General features: G+C 40.3%; 1 protein-coding gene across 3 annotated transcripts in view; it reads left to right on the plus strand.

Annotated features, from left to right (window-relative positions):
• The window catches only part of itpr2 (inositol 1,4,5-trisphosphate receptor type 2), a 277201-nt gene that overhangs the window by 42716 nt on the left and 218955 nt on the right, over positions 1–15530 (plus strand). For all 3 annotated transcript variants that reach the window (XM_003221489.4, XM_062981778.1, XM_062981777.1), the window contains exons 4-9: positions 227–313; positions 1429–1587; positions 7037–7135; positions 9349–9432; positions 10473–10619; positions 10750–10845. In XM_003221489.4, coding sequence (XP_003221537.1) covers positions 227–313; positions 1429–1587; positions 7037–7135; positions 9349–9432; positions 10473–10619; positions 10750–10845 — 672 coding nt within the window. The remainder of the gene's footprint in view (positions 1–226; positions 314–1428; positions 1588–7036; positions 7136–9348; positions 9433–10472; positions 10620–10749; positions 10846–15530) is intronic.

Here is a 15530-nt window from a genome sequence, read left to right on the forward strand (position 1 = left end):
ATGCAGTTCCCTACTCATTTTGGGGAGGGGGGGACAACCTGAAATGCGAAGCAAGTGGGGTGCACTCTTGGGGAGGTTGTGAAAAATAGCAGTCCAGGGATTCTGGAGGATTGAATGTTACAAAAACTCTACTAGGAGGATGGAATGCATTTAGCCTTCAGCTTCATTTGGCCCACCCCTCTTTGAAATAAAAAAACCCCTTAACACAACTACTATTTTCTTGCAGCATGCAGCAGAACTGGAACAAAAGCAGAATGAAAGTGAAAACAAAAAGTTGCTGGGGGAAATTGTGAAGTACAGCAATGTCATCCAGGTGAGCCTTTCAGCACTGGATCAGTAGCTTTTCCAAAACGTTAGAAGGAGTATTTCAGGTCTGATGTGACTGGAGATGTGCAGTTATTACATATATCTCACAACACACTATTCATTTCAGATCCACAGTGAGTCTTCCAGATTATATGATGTGTAAAATGAGGAAGCATGGGCTATGATTACATAGCCTTTGTGTAATGCAGGAGGGCAAGGTTCATGGGCCTTTAATAACAGTGTAGCTCATATTGTAGCAATATTACCATTTTTCTTAAACTGTCATTAGGTGTGATGTTTTCCCAGTTCCTGCTTCTACAGTGACGCCCTTGACTCTTCACCTCTGTTTCCCTTTCCTTACCACTCTTTCTCTTGTGCTGTTTAGAAATATACATGGTAAATGTCTGGGGGTTGGGACTTTACTTTTTAACATATTATTCAGAGAAGTATAAAAATTAAAGGAGCAGTGTAGTGCTTTGCATTTAGCGCCCAATAAGAAGTAAAAAAAGAAATCAGCACAAATGTGAAGTTGTCAAAATTCTGAATAGGAAGGAGTCTAAGATTATGTTCATTATGCCATGGGCATAATCTTCTGGATCAAAGCAGAAAAATCAAATAAGAGACCAAAGACAAGTCTCAGTGGGATTCTGCCCAACACTGAGCCTTCTCTTGTTTTATGATGGCTGAATTGTATGTTAAACCTTCAACCATATAGAACCACATGTTTTGGAGCTTATGTCCTGCTAACTGAAATTTGCTGTGGCTTGTTAATGGGCGGATGGTGAAACGGACTTGGGAGAAGCAATAGTTTTGTGTTTGGGGAAATATCAGAAGATATATATTATATGTTCTAATTTTGAAATAAAAATATTTTTCCAATACTGTGCTGCTGATTATAATGGCAGATTGATATTGCTACAATAAAATTGTCACAGCTCATATCTCACCAAGCTCGAATGTATGTGTTTTGACCCCAGCCAGACGTTCAACTCCTTTTCCTATCTTTGCACTCAGCAAAGAGCAAGATATCCATTAACCCTCTGCTTTACCGGCAACTTCATTTTCTGTTGGTTTTTGGGCAAAGTGTAAATACATGTGTATGTTTGTATTTTATTTTGACAGCTCCTTCACATAAAAAGCAACAAATACCTTACAGTCAATAAGAGATTGCCAGCCCTGTTAGAGAAGAATGCAATGCGGGTCTCTCTGGATGCTGCAGGGAATGAGGGATCATGGTTTTACATCCAGCCCTTTTGGAAACTGAGGAGCGAAGGTGACAATGTGAGTAAATGTAGTGTGTGTCTGGAAGAAAGTACAGAGTTAGCTGTATGGAGTTAGATGAAGAATTGGCCACCAATTCTTCATCCAAAATCTAAGACATACTTACCGTATTTTGCATTCTCTGCCACCCTGCTCTATAATATAATGGCTTCAATGCTGATGCAGTGTCCTTGGGATATTATTCAAAAACATTTGTATGGGATACAAGCATATTTAAGGAAAATAAGCATCAAAGAAAAAGAAAACTGCACAACCTATTCTGTTCCAGGTTTCTGGGTTAGAGTAGTAGGTTGGGAGTCTTTGCAGACAAGGCTAAATCCTGGGAGTAACTGGGATATTTAATCCCAGTTCCTCTTGGGATTTAGTCCTCCACACCTCCCCCAAACCCATGCTTTCCCTGGGGATGTATGTGGCTACATGCCCTCCCAGGTCAACCAGATTTGGATATGTCAGAAACTACCTTCGAGGAGCCTGAACATGTAGCCAGGCCCCTCTGCTAAATTTTTGGGGGCAAAATGAGGGGGCTGAGAGGAGAGGGTGGGGTGTCATCTCATTCCTTTGGCCTCTGAGAGCACGAAGAACTGGGATGGCAATGTGGATTGACCCCCAGGATCATGGAATGCGATACAGGAAGTCATTCCCCATAGGCCCACATCCGGAAAGAGGCAGATCTTACATTAAAGTCCAGGTGTCAAATTAATCTGGAGTAAACTTGGAAATCCCATTTATTCCAGATTAATTCGGGTTTAACTGAGGCATCGTTTGGACAACTCAGGTTAACCTGTTACCCTTTGCAGGTTATGGGCCTGTGTGGAAGGGCCCTCGATCTACACTGCCCTATATCCCAGGATCTGATCCCATATTATCTGCTTTTCCCAGATTATTTGATAGTGTAGACTCATATATCCAGTTCCTGGGATATAGGGCAATGTAGATCCAGCCTGAGACTAGAGGATCATATAAATAGTGACAGGTTGAATAGAACTGCTGCTCCATCCGGTTCTCTCAAGAGCTCTTTAGATCTGCCTTTAGTGAGAAATACCTCTGTAGTGATATGGAGAGGAGATATTGTCCTGTTGGGGCTTTTGGGCTGAGAGCCTGGGGGAATCTGTGTAACCTATTCAGGTCTCAGAGGTGACATCACCACAAACTTCTCTTTTGCTGGATATTTTGCGGCACTGAGGCTGGATCTACACTGGTATATAATCCAGTTTCTGAACCCAGATTATCTACTTTGAACTGGATTGTATGAGGGTCCATCCAAACAATGCCCCCGGTAAAAATGAATTAATTCGGAATCTCGTAGGAATTTTCCTCCTCTCACCCCCTCCTGGCATGTCATTTCCTTGCGTCAAAAGGCCGCAAGGAGGTAATTAATGGCATCCCAGTAAGTTTTCTTTAGTTTTTAGGGTTACTTTGGGGGGCTTTAGGGTGGCTGTATACCATTCTGATTGCTATCTGGTTGGCATGTAGCCCCCCCCCCCCGAAAAGCCTGGGTTTTCAGGGTGCAGTGGGGACAAAAATCACACCAAAGTGGGTTTCAAAAACCCTTTGGCACACATTTCTGGCTTGTCTGGAAGTGCCCTGGGTCTAGACTCTCATATAATCAAGTTCAAAGAAGATAATCTGGATTCATAAAATGGATTATATGACAGTGTAGATGGGGCCTGAGAAAACCTGAATCCTGTGAATCCCGCCTCCAGTCTTATATCTCCCTACATTCAAGTTTCCTCTTCTGAAGGTGAGCCATAGGGTTCCATCGTTATGATAGTTGCTTAATAACTGTACACCTGCCCTCCTAAATTTCCCTTTAGTCCAGGACTAAGGCCTCATGCTGGCATGACAGTTTTAATTTTAGGCAACCATCTTAGATAGTCAGTTTAAAAAGGAAAAGTGTTTGAATGACCTCTTCTCAGTTAGTCCAGCCATAAAATTACAATAAATTTCTTATCACAAATATAAAACTAACTTCTTTTACTTATTATCATTGGTTTTTCCTTTCAGTGAATTTTGAATTACTGACTCAGATCCGCAGGTTTGTTTTGTGCAATGTTTTATCTGACCTTTACATGGCTTAAATAATTGTTTTGTGCAGCATGGCATGCAAAGACATTTCATAAAGTAAAAAGAGGGTGACGTTCTCGTTATGAATTTTGAAATGACCTCACTAAGGATGCTTCCATTTTGAAACTATAGTTATAAAAGTGTGTAATTGCACCATGAGCATGATGATTATGTGCTTGACTATTTATTTCTATTTCTGGAGAAAAGGTTATCACAAAGAGCTTTATTTGGCAAACTATTTCTGAACTCCAATCAGTCTTTAAACTGCTACTAAATTCTTTGCTGTAATTTCCATTGTGATAAACACTATCCTCTTGGAAAGAAATATAATACAAATAATGACTTTAATTTAATGTAAGGGTTAATACTTGTTTATTTCCTCTCTCAAATGGTTCATTTTTTGTTTTGGTGATGCATTTCTGAATGCTAACCCTTCTGGTCCCTTCCAACTCTAAATGCTTTTTCACTGCTGACATATTATCAGGTTATAATCAAATATCTGGCACATTAGTTTGTAATATAATTATGTTAATTCAAAAAACAACTGTCTTCTGAGAGGCCTAATAAGCTAATAAACATAATAATAATACATTTTAAATGTTATTATTAAATAATATTAAATAGTAGTAGTAGTAGTAGTAGTAGTAATACAGCAGTGCTTCCTAAACTTCAGAAGACTGTCCCCATTCACGGTACCCTAAATTTGTTTGTAATTGTTTTGCAGAACGCCTTCTTTCATCCACTGGAAATAAAGAGAAAATATTTTAAATATAATTATCTTGGTACAAGAAAATATTAGATATAAACAAAAACATTTGTTTTGCTATTGGAAAATATTGGATACACAACTAATGTGATGGATAAAATTGTTTATTTCTGTACTTAAAATTGTTTTGAAATTGGGCTTTATATCCAATAAATGAATATGTAGATCCAGGGCGACATCCAACTTACTCCTAGATTTGTTTTTGGTTTAAGCATAAGCTGAAAATCCAGATTCACATCGAGAGGTGAACATAAAGGAAAGCATTGCTCAAATAGCTTTTCCACCTACTGACAGCTATACATATATCAGTCCTACCCAAAAGTCATTCAATGGCATAGATTCAAATTTTGATTTTGAAGCAGAGATACATTGCCTTTCCATAAGATCCTCATATTCTGGCACAGATTTTTTAAAAAACATTTTAAAAAAATGATTTAATTTTTTTTCACAGAATCCCTACAATGCTTTTGCAGAACCCTAGGGTCCTTCAGAACACAGTTTGGGAACTGCTCCCATAGAGCCTTACTAAATCATAAGGGAGGCTTCCCTTCACATATTTAAATGCCGCAGTGGTAAAAGACAGCGCAGAAGAGCTCTAGGGAGAGAGTTAATTTGAAAACAGCATGAATGTCCAATGTATAAATAGAGCTGTTGACCAAGTTTCTTCATTCTTGCTGTTATTTATTGAGGGTGGTAATCATGATTTTTAAAAAGGCAAACAAGCAAGCAAGCAAAGGAAATCTACTAATGGCTTATTTGACTATAGTAAGACAGCAGTCATCTGTACTGGTGATAGCTGGTTCTCCAAATATGAAAGGTAGGTTCTTCCTTCTGTACCATGGTGAAGTGTTTTTCCTGTACAGAGCATGGCTGCTACTTTCAGTTACTTATCACTCTTTAGTCATCTGGTGTTAGAACAATAAATTTTGCTTCCTCTCAAAACTGTTGGTGAATGACTCAAACAAAAATAATATGTATGCATGTGTTCCCAACAAAGCATGTGTCACCCACTGTATCCATCATTTTAAACAGTCACTTTGTATTTCAAGTCTTTGTGTGTGTATAATTGATGTGTTGTTGGAATGTACACTGGATTGTTCTGAATATTGCTAGCACTTCTGAGATAAGATCTATTCTTGCCCCATCATGCTATACTGTGTCTTAAAATACCTTCTTTCTTCCATTCAGTTAATTCAGGCAATACAATTTATGTGTTTTTAGATGACAGAAAACTTTAGAGGTCAATTTTCCTGAAATAACTTCTTCCTAACAGAACATTTGTAAAGCCAGCAGTGGACATCTGACAAATGAAGTGTTTCTGTTTGAGACATTCCTGATCTTGCTCTTCAGCCAGATTAGAGCAACCAACAAAGGTTTAAAAGCCATAAAACAATAAAAACAGTTGAATAAAAGCAAATGAAACTGACCAGTGCCAAACCAAATGAAACAGCACTGGAAAAAATGCAAAAGGTTTAAGGTTGGATCTGCACTGCCTTATATCCCAGGATCTGATCCCAGTCTACACGGCCAGATAATTTGGGATAAGCAGATAATATGGGATCAGATCCCGGGATATAGGACAATATAAATCCAGCCTAAAAAACCTTAGATAGATTCTGAAAATATAAACTCAAAAAAGTCCATATTGTGATAATACATTTCATAGGTCAACCAAAAAGACATAATTTTTTTTGTTGCAAAGCTTTCAAAAACAAGTTTTCTCGCCAGACATTATATAAGAGTTGAGTAATTCCAAAATCCAAAATACTCCATGTACTGAGATAGTGAAAGCGTTGCTGTCTGAAGTTTCAATGTACACAAATGTTTTATGCACAAATTATTAAAAATTATTTCAAACAATTTGAGGTTGCTTCTCCCCTCTTTTCCTTCAGACATAACTTAGATAAAATAGTTTTAGATCAAATAAATACAAGCCTTTGTGTCTGACTTATTATGTCATGGTTGGGAATCAAAGGTGCCATAGCTAAACTGTAGATATCTGTGTTGTAAGAGGTAGGACACATTTAGGGAAACGGATAGCACTTTTATGTCATGGATTCCGGTGAGATTGTCCATTGTACTTAGGCTGTTCCTTGAAAAATTCCCAACTCTAGAATTGGAAGGAAATTGCCCAGCTTGATAGATCCATTACAGGACATAGTTTTAATCATAGCAATAAAAATACACTTCTGGCACAAGTAATTGCAAGAAAAAGAGTTTTAAAAACTGTCTAGAGTTTGAATATATAGAAAACAGATATGTATCTGACAATCTGAAATGCTGGAAATGCTTTAATTTATTAAATTCTGAATGAAGTTGTTGTTTTCATTTATTACATTTAATATATATTTTTGTTGAGATGAAAGGGCCAAACACTTTTTAAAAAGAGAAGACTGTAAAAATAATCATGTTTGCCTTCTTACTCCAGGGTTTACTGAATTTGGGGATTTAACTATCATGTAATGCTGAGAGTACAGAATTATCTGATCTAGTGTACTTTACAGCTGGTTATCTCTTTTTTAAAAAGGCAGGAACAGAAACAACTAATTTTTTTCTGTGTCAAAGAAGAATACCTTACATTGATATTTTTAAATTCCTTTTGTGACCTCTGTCCTCCAGATTGTTGTGGGAGACAAAGTTGTACTAATGCCAGTCAATGCTGGACAGCCTCTTCATGCCAGCAACATAGAACTGCTTGACAACCCAGGGTGCAAAGAGGTGAGTGCAACAAGATCAGATATATCTAATTACAACTATTTTGGTATGTAGCAACCCCCAATATGGTTAGGCTGTGTGATCCAAGCAAAGGTAGCTGCAAAATGAAAGGAAAAGAACAGGAAGAGGAAGTGTGATACTGACAGAAGTAGGTATCAGGGAATGGGAGATAAAATTCCAGGGAAGCCCCTTCTAGACTGCCCTATATCACAAGATCTGATCCCAAATTATCTTCTTATCCCAGATTATCAGGAAGCATAGACTCATATTTTAGTTCAAATTAGATAATCTGGAATCAGACCCTGGGATACAGGGCAGTGTAGAAGGGGCCTAAGGCCCCTTTCAGACAGGCCGCTATCCCAGGACTTGTCTGGGTTTTTACCAGGGGTGTCCAAACAACTCCCCCGGTATAAACAAATTAATTTGGAACAAAGCAGGGTTAGATACCAGATTAGACCCGGGCCTTCCTGAATGACCCAGGTCTAGCGATTGGGGATTCATGCCCAGGTAGTTTCAGGACCAACTGGAACTACTCGGGGGTGAGTCCCCATTTGCCATCTTGGACTTTTTGGGCTCCTGGAACCCAAAGGTGCGAAATGGTGCCCTCACCCTTCCCCCAAAACAACCCTTAAAATAAAAAAACCCCTATGCAGCTGCCATTAAGGTACTCCTTGAATCCTCCTGACACGTAGAAATGACATGCTAGGAGACTATCCTGTTTTGTCTTGCAAGAACAGCCTTTAGACACTGTGGTAAGTAAATGAAAACTGCTTTACTTCAGCAAAACATAAAGTACACTACACTCAGTGAAATAATGCAAAAGAAAGCCAGGAAGTCTTACTTCAGACAAAGAAACAGGCATAAATCCAGATGCAGACTCGGAGCAGGCACACAGAGAGTGAAGGCATTGGAGTCTGTTTGTTACCAGCAAGAGCTGGCTGCACCTGCTTCTGCTTTTATAGCCCTGGGTCCCCACACAGCTGCTAGAGCAGTTCCTAATAACTCAGCTGCATTTCTGGCAGCTAATCTAGCTGAACGACGTCTCTGCTCTGTTTCCTTTAACCTCTCCTGGAATGAGGGTACTTGCAAAGTCTCCTCCGCAGACTCCAAGTCACCCTCAGATTCACCCTCCGTAGACTCCAAGTCACCCAAGAACACTTTCTTGCTCCCCTTCCTCTTCTGAAGAAGAGGAATCCCTGACAGAGACCAGGGGTGGGGGTCGGGAGGGGCGATTTTCCTCCTCGCTCTCCCATCTTTTGGTGCATCATTTCTACACGCCAGGAGGACTCAGGGAGTACCTGAATAGCAGCAAGTTTTTTTTATTTTAAGGGTGATTTTGGGGGCTTCTGGGTGGCTGGGTGCCATCTTAGTAATTACCGGGATGGCATGTAGCCACCCTGCCCAGGAAAGCCCGGGTTTGAGCTTGTGGAAAAAAAACCCATGCCAAAGTGGGCTTTTAAAACCCGCTTCAGCACAGGTTTTACTCCTGTCTGGAAGCGCCCTAAAACTAAGCTGTCAGAAATAAGTTGAATGTTAAATACCTGCCCTGTAGACCTGGATGTACTTCCAATGATATGCTTGTGTGGGTTCATCTACACTGGCCCTATATTCCGCTTGGCCCTAGAAGTCCAGACAATGTCCAGGAACTTCTGCCCAATAATGCAGGATAAAACTGGTTGACCTCGTTTTACCCCACAGTAGAAGAATTCGGGGAATCCTCTGGAGCTTCATCAACTAAGGCCCCATCTACACTGCCATATAATTAAGTTTCTGAATGCAGATTAACTGTATTGAACTGGATTATAGGGCAGTATAAACTCATATCATCCAGTTCAAAGCAGTTAATCTGCATTTTGTATCTGGATAATATGACAATGTAGATCCAATCTAGGATTTTGTGGGGCAAGGAGAGTCAAACTGCCATGTTTTGCGGTGATTTTCATATTTTGAAAAAAGGTTTTATTGGCAATTTTGTTTTCAGAAAATAGTGGTCTGGGTTCTACTGGGGTCAAAAAAATGACTGCCTATGGCCTCGATGGAGTCTACAGCCTACACTTGCCTAAGAAATTGTGAATATAATTTTAGTTATTGTTGCAACAATAACTATAGTAAAAAGTGTTAACAAGCAAGGGCCTTGTCAGGTTGTTACTCTGCAGAAACATTGTTTGAATCTTGACACAATGTTGGTTGATGGTTCTTTGTTTACTTGATTACAGGTAAATGCTGTAAATTGCAATACCAGCTGGAAAATAACCTTGTTCATGAAATTTAGTTGTTACAGAGAAGATGTGCTTAAAGGTGTAAGTATAAATGACAAATATTTTGTCTTCTTTGAAAAAGAACTATAGTTTGACAATTGAGAATGCCTTTTTCACATGTTGTTCTCATGTGTCCTAAGTTGTTTCCAATTTGTAGTGACCCTAAAGCCAACTTATCACAGGGTAGAGTTTTTCAGCAAGATTTGTTCAGAAAATATTTGTTAAACTGTCAAAACATTGTTTTCCCTGGACACCCTTCAGCACATTTTGCTATAGTTATTCAAAGAATATCTCATTGAGTCACAACCAATTCAACATGGTTTGTGCCACAAAAATGAAGTTTCTAGAGGATAATAACTACTTTCAAAATAAGTACTGCACAATTAAACAGGAATAACACTTTCAAACCAGGAACAGATTTCCCTCCCAAATTTTGTTACATAGTGTTACTTGCTTTGAACTGAGGCCCCTTCCATACTGCCCTATATCCCAGGATCTGATCCCAGATTATTTGCTTTAAATTTGGTTATATGACTCTCTCCTCCAGATAATCTAGGATAAGAAGATAATCTAGGATATAGGCCAGTGTGGAAGAGCCCTGAATCATATGAGTCTACACTGCCATATAACTCAGTTTCAAGCAGATAATCTGGATTTAATATTGCAGTGTTGATCCAGTCAGAGTCTCAGTGCAAAGGACCCCACTTAGCATGGCTGAGTGTAAGATTTAAATGGCCCTAGTCCACCATTCAAACCACTACACATCACACCGGCTCTTCAAATACCATAATTTCTGTTGCTTTGAAAGGTGTTTAAATATAACTCAAACACATATTCAAAATTGGCCCTGATATGTTTACCAGTCATGAAAATTGTTATTTATGATGTATAATCAAATGCTACCCCTTTCCCTTCTCTCTTGTTAAAAAATGGATTTTTATCTTTTACAAAGTAGGCCAGATCTTGGTACTGGGAAAACTGTTACAGTTATGTAAAATTTATAACAATCCGAATCTGATAGGGAAGTATACATATTACATTAATTTGATAAAGCATCCCTATTCATGACTTTATTCTTCCAGGGAGACGTTGTTCGATTGTTTCATGCTGAACAGGAGAAGTTTCTCACCTGTGATGAGTACCAGAAGAAACAACATATCTTCCTTCGCACAACATTACGTCAATCTGCCACTTCAGCGACAAGCTCTAAAGCCCTATGGGAGATAGAGGTATCTGTATGCTATTCTGAAATGACTTAACTCTTTAAGGGATGGAGTATCCTTTTATTCTTTTTAAAATTTTTGCTATCCTATCATTATGTGATAATAACATATCTGCATACAAATGCTATTTGCACAGGTGGTGCATCATGACCCATGCCGTGGAGGAGCGGGACAATGGAACAGCCTATTCAGATTTAAACATCTGGCAACTGGAAACTACCTGGCTGCAGAGGTAAAAAACCAAAACCCATTACTGGTCCATTACACTAGCAAATGAGTGTTGAATTGAATAACACAAGTCCCTTCTACACTGCCATATAAAATTCAGATTATCTGCTTTGAACTGGATTATATGGTATCTGTAGAGCTTGTTTAATGAAGTCTCTGTTTGGTGTAGAGCAGGATGGGGAATTATGGTGGGTTTGTGGGCCACGTTTTTGCTCTGGAATCTTCTAGAAGATGCATGGATGACTGAAAAATGAAAACAAGGAAACCAAAGTGGCCCCAAATGCACTTCTGGTTCACAAAAAATGGTAATCATGTAATAGGCTACGACTGTGATTGTCTTACAGGGGTAGAGTCTTGGTGGTGGTTCCACAAGTGACTGTAGAGACCTATTCTGTATCTGCATGGTCTTTTGCAGTGAGGACATAGATTTCCAGATTCAATACAGCCCCGACAAGGGTTTGCTTGATATACCTTCCTGTTATCACATTTCTCCCTTTTGCCCTCCATTTGTGTCTCTTCAAAATATGAAGCATTGTTGGTAATAGCTGACCTTTAGTTAGAATGCTGAAAAATGAAAACAAGAAAATCAAAGTGGCCCCAAATGCACTTCTGGTTCTCACAGAATGGTATTCTCTGATGTTAAACAATATGCGGTAGTGCAATTTATTTAATAGGTTAATTGGTGTATGTAGAACCTTCCAGGAACTGCAACTCACCTTTTTAAGAATACAAAAAGGTTCACCTGTGGATTTTGGAGGTGCTAAGGTGATTTCAGAGTGGCTGAGAGCTTCAAAAAATGCTTGTTAACACTGAGAGTACCCATGCCACTTGGGAAGGAAATTTATCCAGTATACTTATTCCCATGTAGACACCCCAAGCCATGTTTGTGGAGACATTTATGTTATCTGGATTGTAAACAACTTACTTGTCAAAAGTCAGACGCCAATTAGAGAGAAAAATAGAGTTTATTAAAGCAACAGTCCAAAAAATAGCTCAACAAACTAAAAAGACTTAAAACACTTAACTTTCAGTGTTATTAAGTAGAACAAGCGGGTAAAACCCCAAAAAACAAGAACTGGCAAATAATCCGGATTAACCAGAGATATAATCCAGGTTAAACTTAAAGTTCTAGAACTTGACCCAAAAGTTCACAATGGGCTGAAAAACGGAGGCATGAACTAAAGCAAGCAGTATTGAAGCCCACAAACCTTTCCCAAAACTCAAAAGTACAAAAAGGAGTTCAAAACAAACAAACGCCCAAACTGAGCTAGGGAACTCCCAGTTGAGAGTAGCAAAGCCAGTGAAACAGCGAGACACTGTTGAGCTCGCAGCAACCGCCGCTGGAACATACACCAAACCAAGAGTTAAAGGAGCAAAGCGGGAAAGCGTTGTCAAGCCGGTCTGAAGTCGGGATAAACCAGCAGTGCCAAGCTGCTGCAGAAGCAAACGCCAAGCCAGGAGTTTAAGGAGCAGAGCGGGAGAACGTTGTCAAGCCGGTCCGAAGTCGGGATAAGCAGACAGCGTCGGTATCAGTGAAGGTAGTACTCAGCAACAGCAGACAGCCACGGAATAGAGAGCGACGCCAAGCCACGGATTGAGAGCGAAGAGCAAAGCCGAGTCAAGTTCCAGTTCAAGGTCCAAGAGGTTGAAGTTATCCAAGAAGGTCACAATACGAAATGGCACAGAGAGCCAAAGCAACGAGGCGAACAGCAGCTAATACAAAATAGTAATAACAGTGCAGTCCAGGAAAACCCACACAATTCCAGCCCTCCGTTGCAGAATAACCCAGATTAAACTTACATCCGTTGCAAAGTCCCAATCCAGTCTTCAGTAACACACACAGGAAACCCAATGGCGCCCGGCAACACCTTGACACACGCAAGGTATAATGGCCAAACAACCCCAATATATCCAGGTCTCCCTGGGCTTCCAAACTATCCACGCCCAAAGAGCAGGTGTCTCAACTTCTTAATCTGAATCAAAACTCCACACATCCAATGCCCTTGTGTCAGGTGTTCCGAATTCCTCATCAGAGTCCCAATCCTCCTGCCCATGCCCAACTCTATCCACACCTGTGGACCCCCTCTCACTCCTCCAAGCAGACCAAGTGGGAACTGCTTCTGAAGACACCCAAGCTTCCCGAGCATCAGCAGTATCCATGGGCCCCGATTCGTCCCCAAGCATCTTCTGTGCCCGTGCCCAGTCCGTGCCCAATTCCTCCGTTAACACCTGTTCCCCACCATCCATTTCCACCTCAGGATCCCCACATGAATCCTCCATCAGTCTCCCTGACCCTTTTCCTAAACAAATCCTCCAACGAGCCCTCCTCGTGATCCCACCACTATCATCCACAGTCTCTGAAGGCGCATTCACAACATTACTCCTTGATGGGTCTCTATGAAGTGAGTTAAACTATTCTGTATTGTTGAAGGCTTTCATGGCCAGAATCACTGGGGTGTTGTGTGGTTTCCGGGCTGTATGGCTGTATTCCAGCAGCATTTTCGCCTGATGTTTTGCCTGCATCTGTGGTTGGCATCTTCAGAGGATCTGGTGGTAGTCAAACAAGAGTATATGTACTTGTGGAATGTCCAGGGTAGGAGGAAAGAACCATTGTCTTAAACTAGTGTGAAGAGTACAATTAGCAAGCTTGGAAGTAAATGCTACACTTGGCAAAGGATAAAAGGGATCATCTAACCACTGCAAGAGTCTGTTGCATACTGTGTAGCTGTGGTTAAGTCTACATAGGGACCACCAAATGCAGTGCCCATGCACAAATCACAGAACATGAAAGGCACTGCAGAATAATTCAGCCAGAAAAATCAGCCATAGCAGAGCACATGATAAACCAAGCTGAACACAGAATATTATTTGAAAATACGGAAATTCTGGACCCCTCAGACAACCACTTCGCCAAACGACACAGAGAAGCCATTGAAATCCACAAGCTCATGGACAATTTTAACAGAAAGGAAGGACCTGTAAAAATGAACATTTGGCTACCTATTGAATCAAGAAAGTGAGTAAGCAACACCACCAAGACTCAGGAATTCTCCAGACAGTAAGCAATCAAGAGCTTGCCCTGATGCCTTCAGGCATCAAACAATTCAAAAGGAACAAAAGCCAGAATACTTCTAAGCTTGCTAATTGCACCCTTCACACTCCTTAAACAGACAATGGTTCTTTCCTCCCACCCTGGATATTTCACATGTATATATATACTCTGCTTGTTTGACTACCACTAGATCCTTTGGAGATGCCAGCCACAGATACAGGCGAAACATCAGGAGAAAATGCTGCTAAAACAACCCTGCTTATTTTGTGGGGAACTCTTAATATTCCCCACCATATTCCTCATTGTGGTTTGTTTCTTTCTTTCTTGGTGGATGCTTCCAATGAAGTCATGCTACCCCTCTATTCTGCCTTGGTCAAATCACACCTTGAATACTCTGTCCAGTTTAAGGGAGATGCTGACAAGCTGGAATGTGTCCAGAGGAGGGAAACTAAAATGATCAAGGGTCTGGAGAGCAAGTTCTATGAGGAGCGGCTTAAAGAGCTGGGCATGCTTAGCCTTCAGAAGAGAAGTCTGAGAGGAGACAAGATGGCCATATATAAGTATGTGAAGGGAAGTCATAGGGAGGAGGGAGCAAGCTTGTTTTCTGCTGTCCTGGAGACTAGGACGTGGAACAGAACAACAGCTTCAAACAGTGGAACAATGGCTTCAAACTACAAGAAAGGAGATTCCACCTGAACATTAGCAAGAACTTCCTAACTTTGAGAGCTGTTCAATAGTGGAACTCTCTGCCCCGGAGTGTTGTGGAGGCTCCTTCTTTGGAGGCTTTTAAGCAGAGGCTGGATGGCCATCTGTCGGGGGTGCTTTGAATGAGATTTTCCTACTTCTTGGCAGGGGGTTGAACTGGATGGCCCACAAGGTCTCTTCCAACTCTATGATTGTGTGATTCATGAATGATTTTCCTTTGAGCTATGGAGAAATGGAGCATACAGTCCTTGGTCATGGCACATTTCTGAATGGTGGATTAATGCTTCCTTTGAAGCTTGACACAAGGAAGCAGCTGAATATAGTTCAGTATTTGATCTCTTAAAATCCCATCTTTTTTGTCAAGCCTTTTGTGGATACATATTCATCTAGTAGCTTTCTAAAAAATAACTTGTTTTACCATGGAGCCAAGTTGGGTGTCCTTGGTTGCTTCTGTCTTTCCTTCCTTTGTTAGGTTGAAGTCTTCCTGTCATAAGACGAACTTGTCTTCATAGGAACCCATTGAAATGTGCCAAGACAATTATTTGTTTACAAAAACCAGGGCAACTGATACCAGGATTAGAGAATTAGCAGGATAAATAAGTTAAGCATATGAAGTGCAAAAGAAGGACTCTGTGAAGTTTAGATATCGAAGTGTAGTGAAAAAAGAAGAGTATACAAAACATCAGATGTTACAGAAGAAATGTGCACAAGGTCAAAGACCGGAGGCTTAAGGGGAAGCAATTGTGGCTGGTTGATGAAATCAAGAGTAGAGTGTAGAAACAGAACTGAAGAAAGTTTTTCAGACTAGAGATCAATAAGCTGCAAATTTAAAACATTATTTTGATATATAACTATATTAACATGGGAAATTACTGTGTCCTCATAGGATTGTAACAGGAAGCCCAATGTTTATATGTCCCAAATCTTGACCA

The sequence above is a fragment of the Anolis carolinensis genome, chromosome 5 (assembly GCF_035594765.1).
Source record: "Anolis carolinensis isolate JA03-04 chromosome 5, rAnoCar3.1.pri, whole genome shotgun sequence".
Lineage (NCBI taxonomy): Eukaryota > Metazoa > Chordata > Lepidosauria > Squamata > Dactyloidae > Anolis > Anolis carolinensis.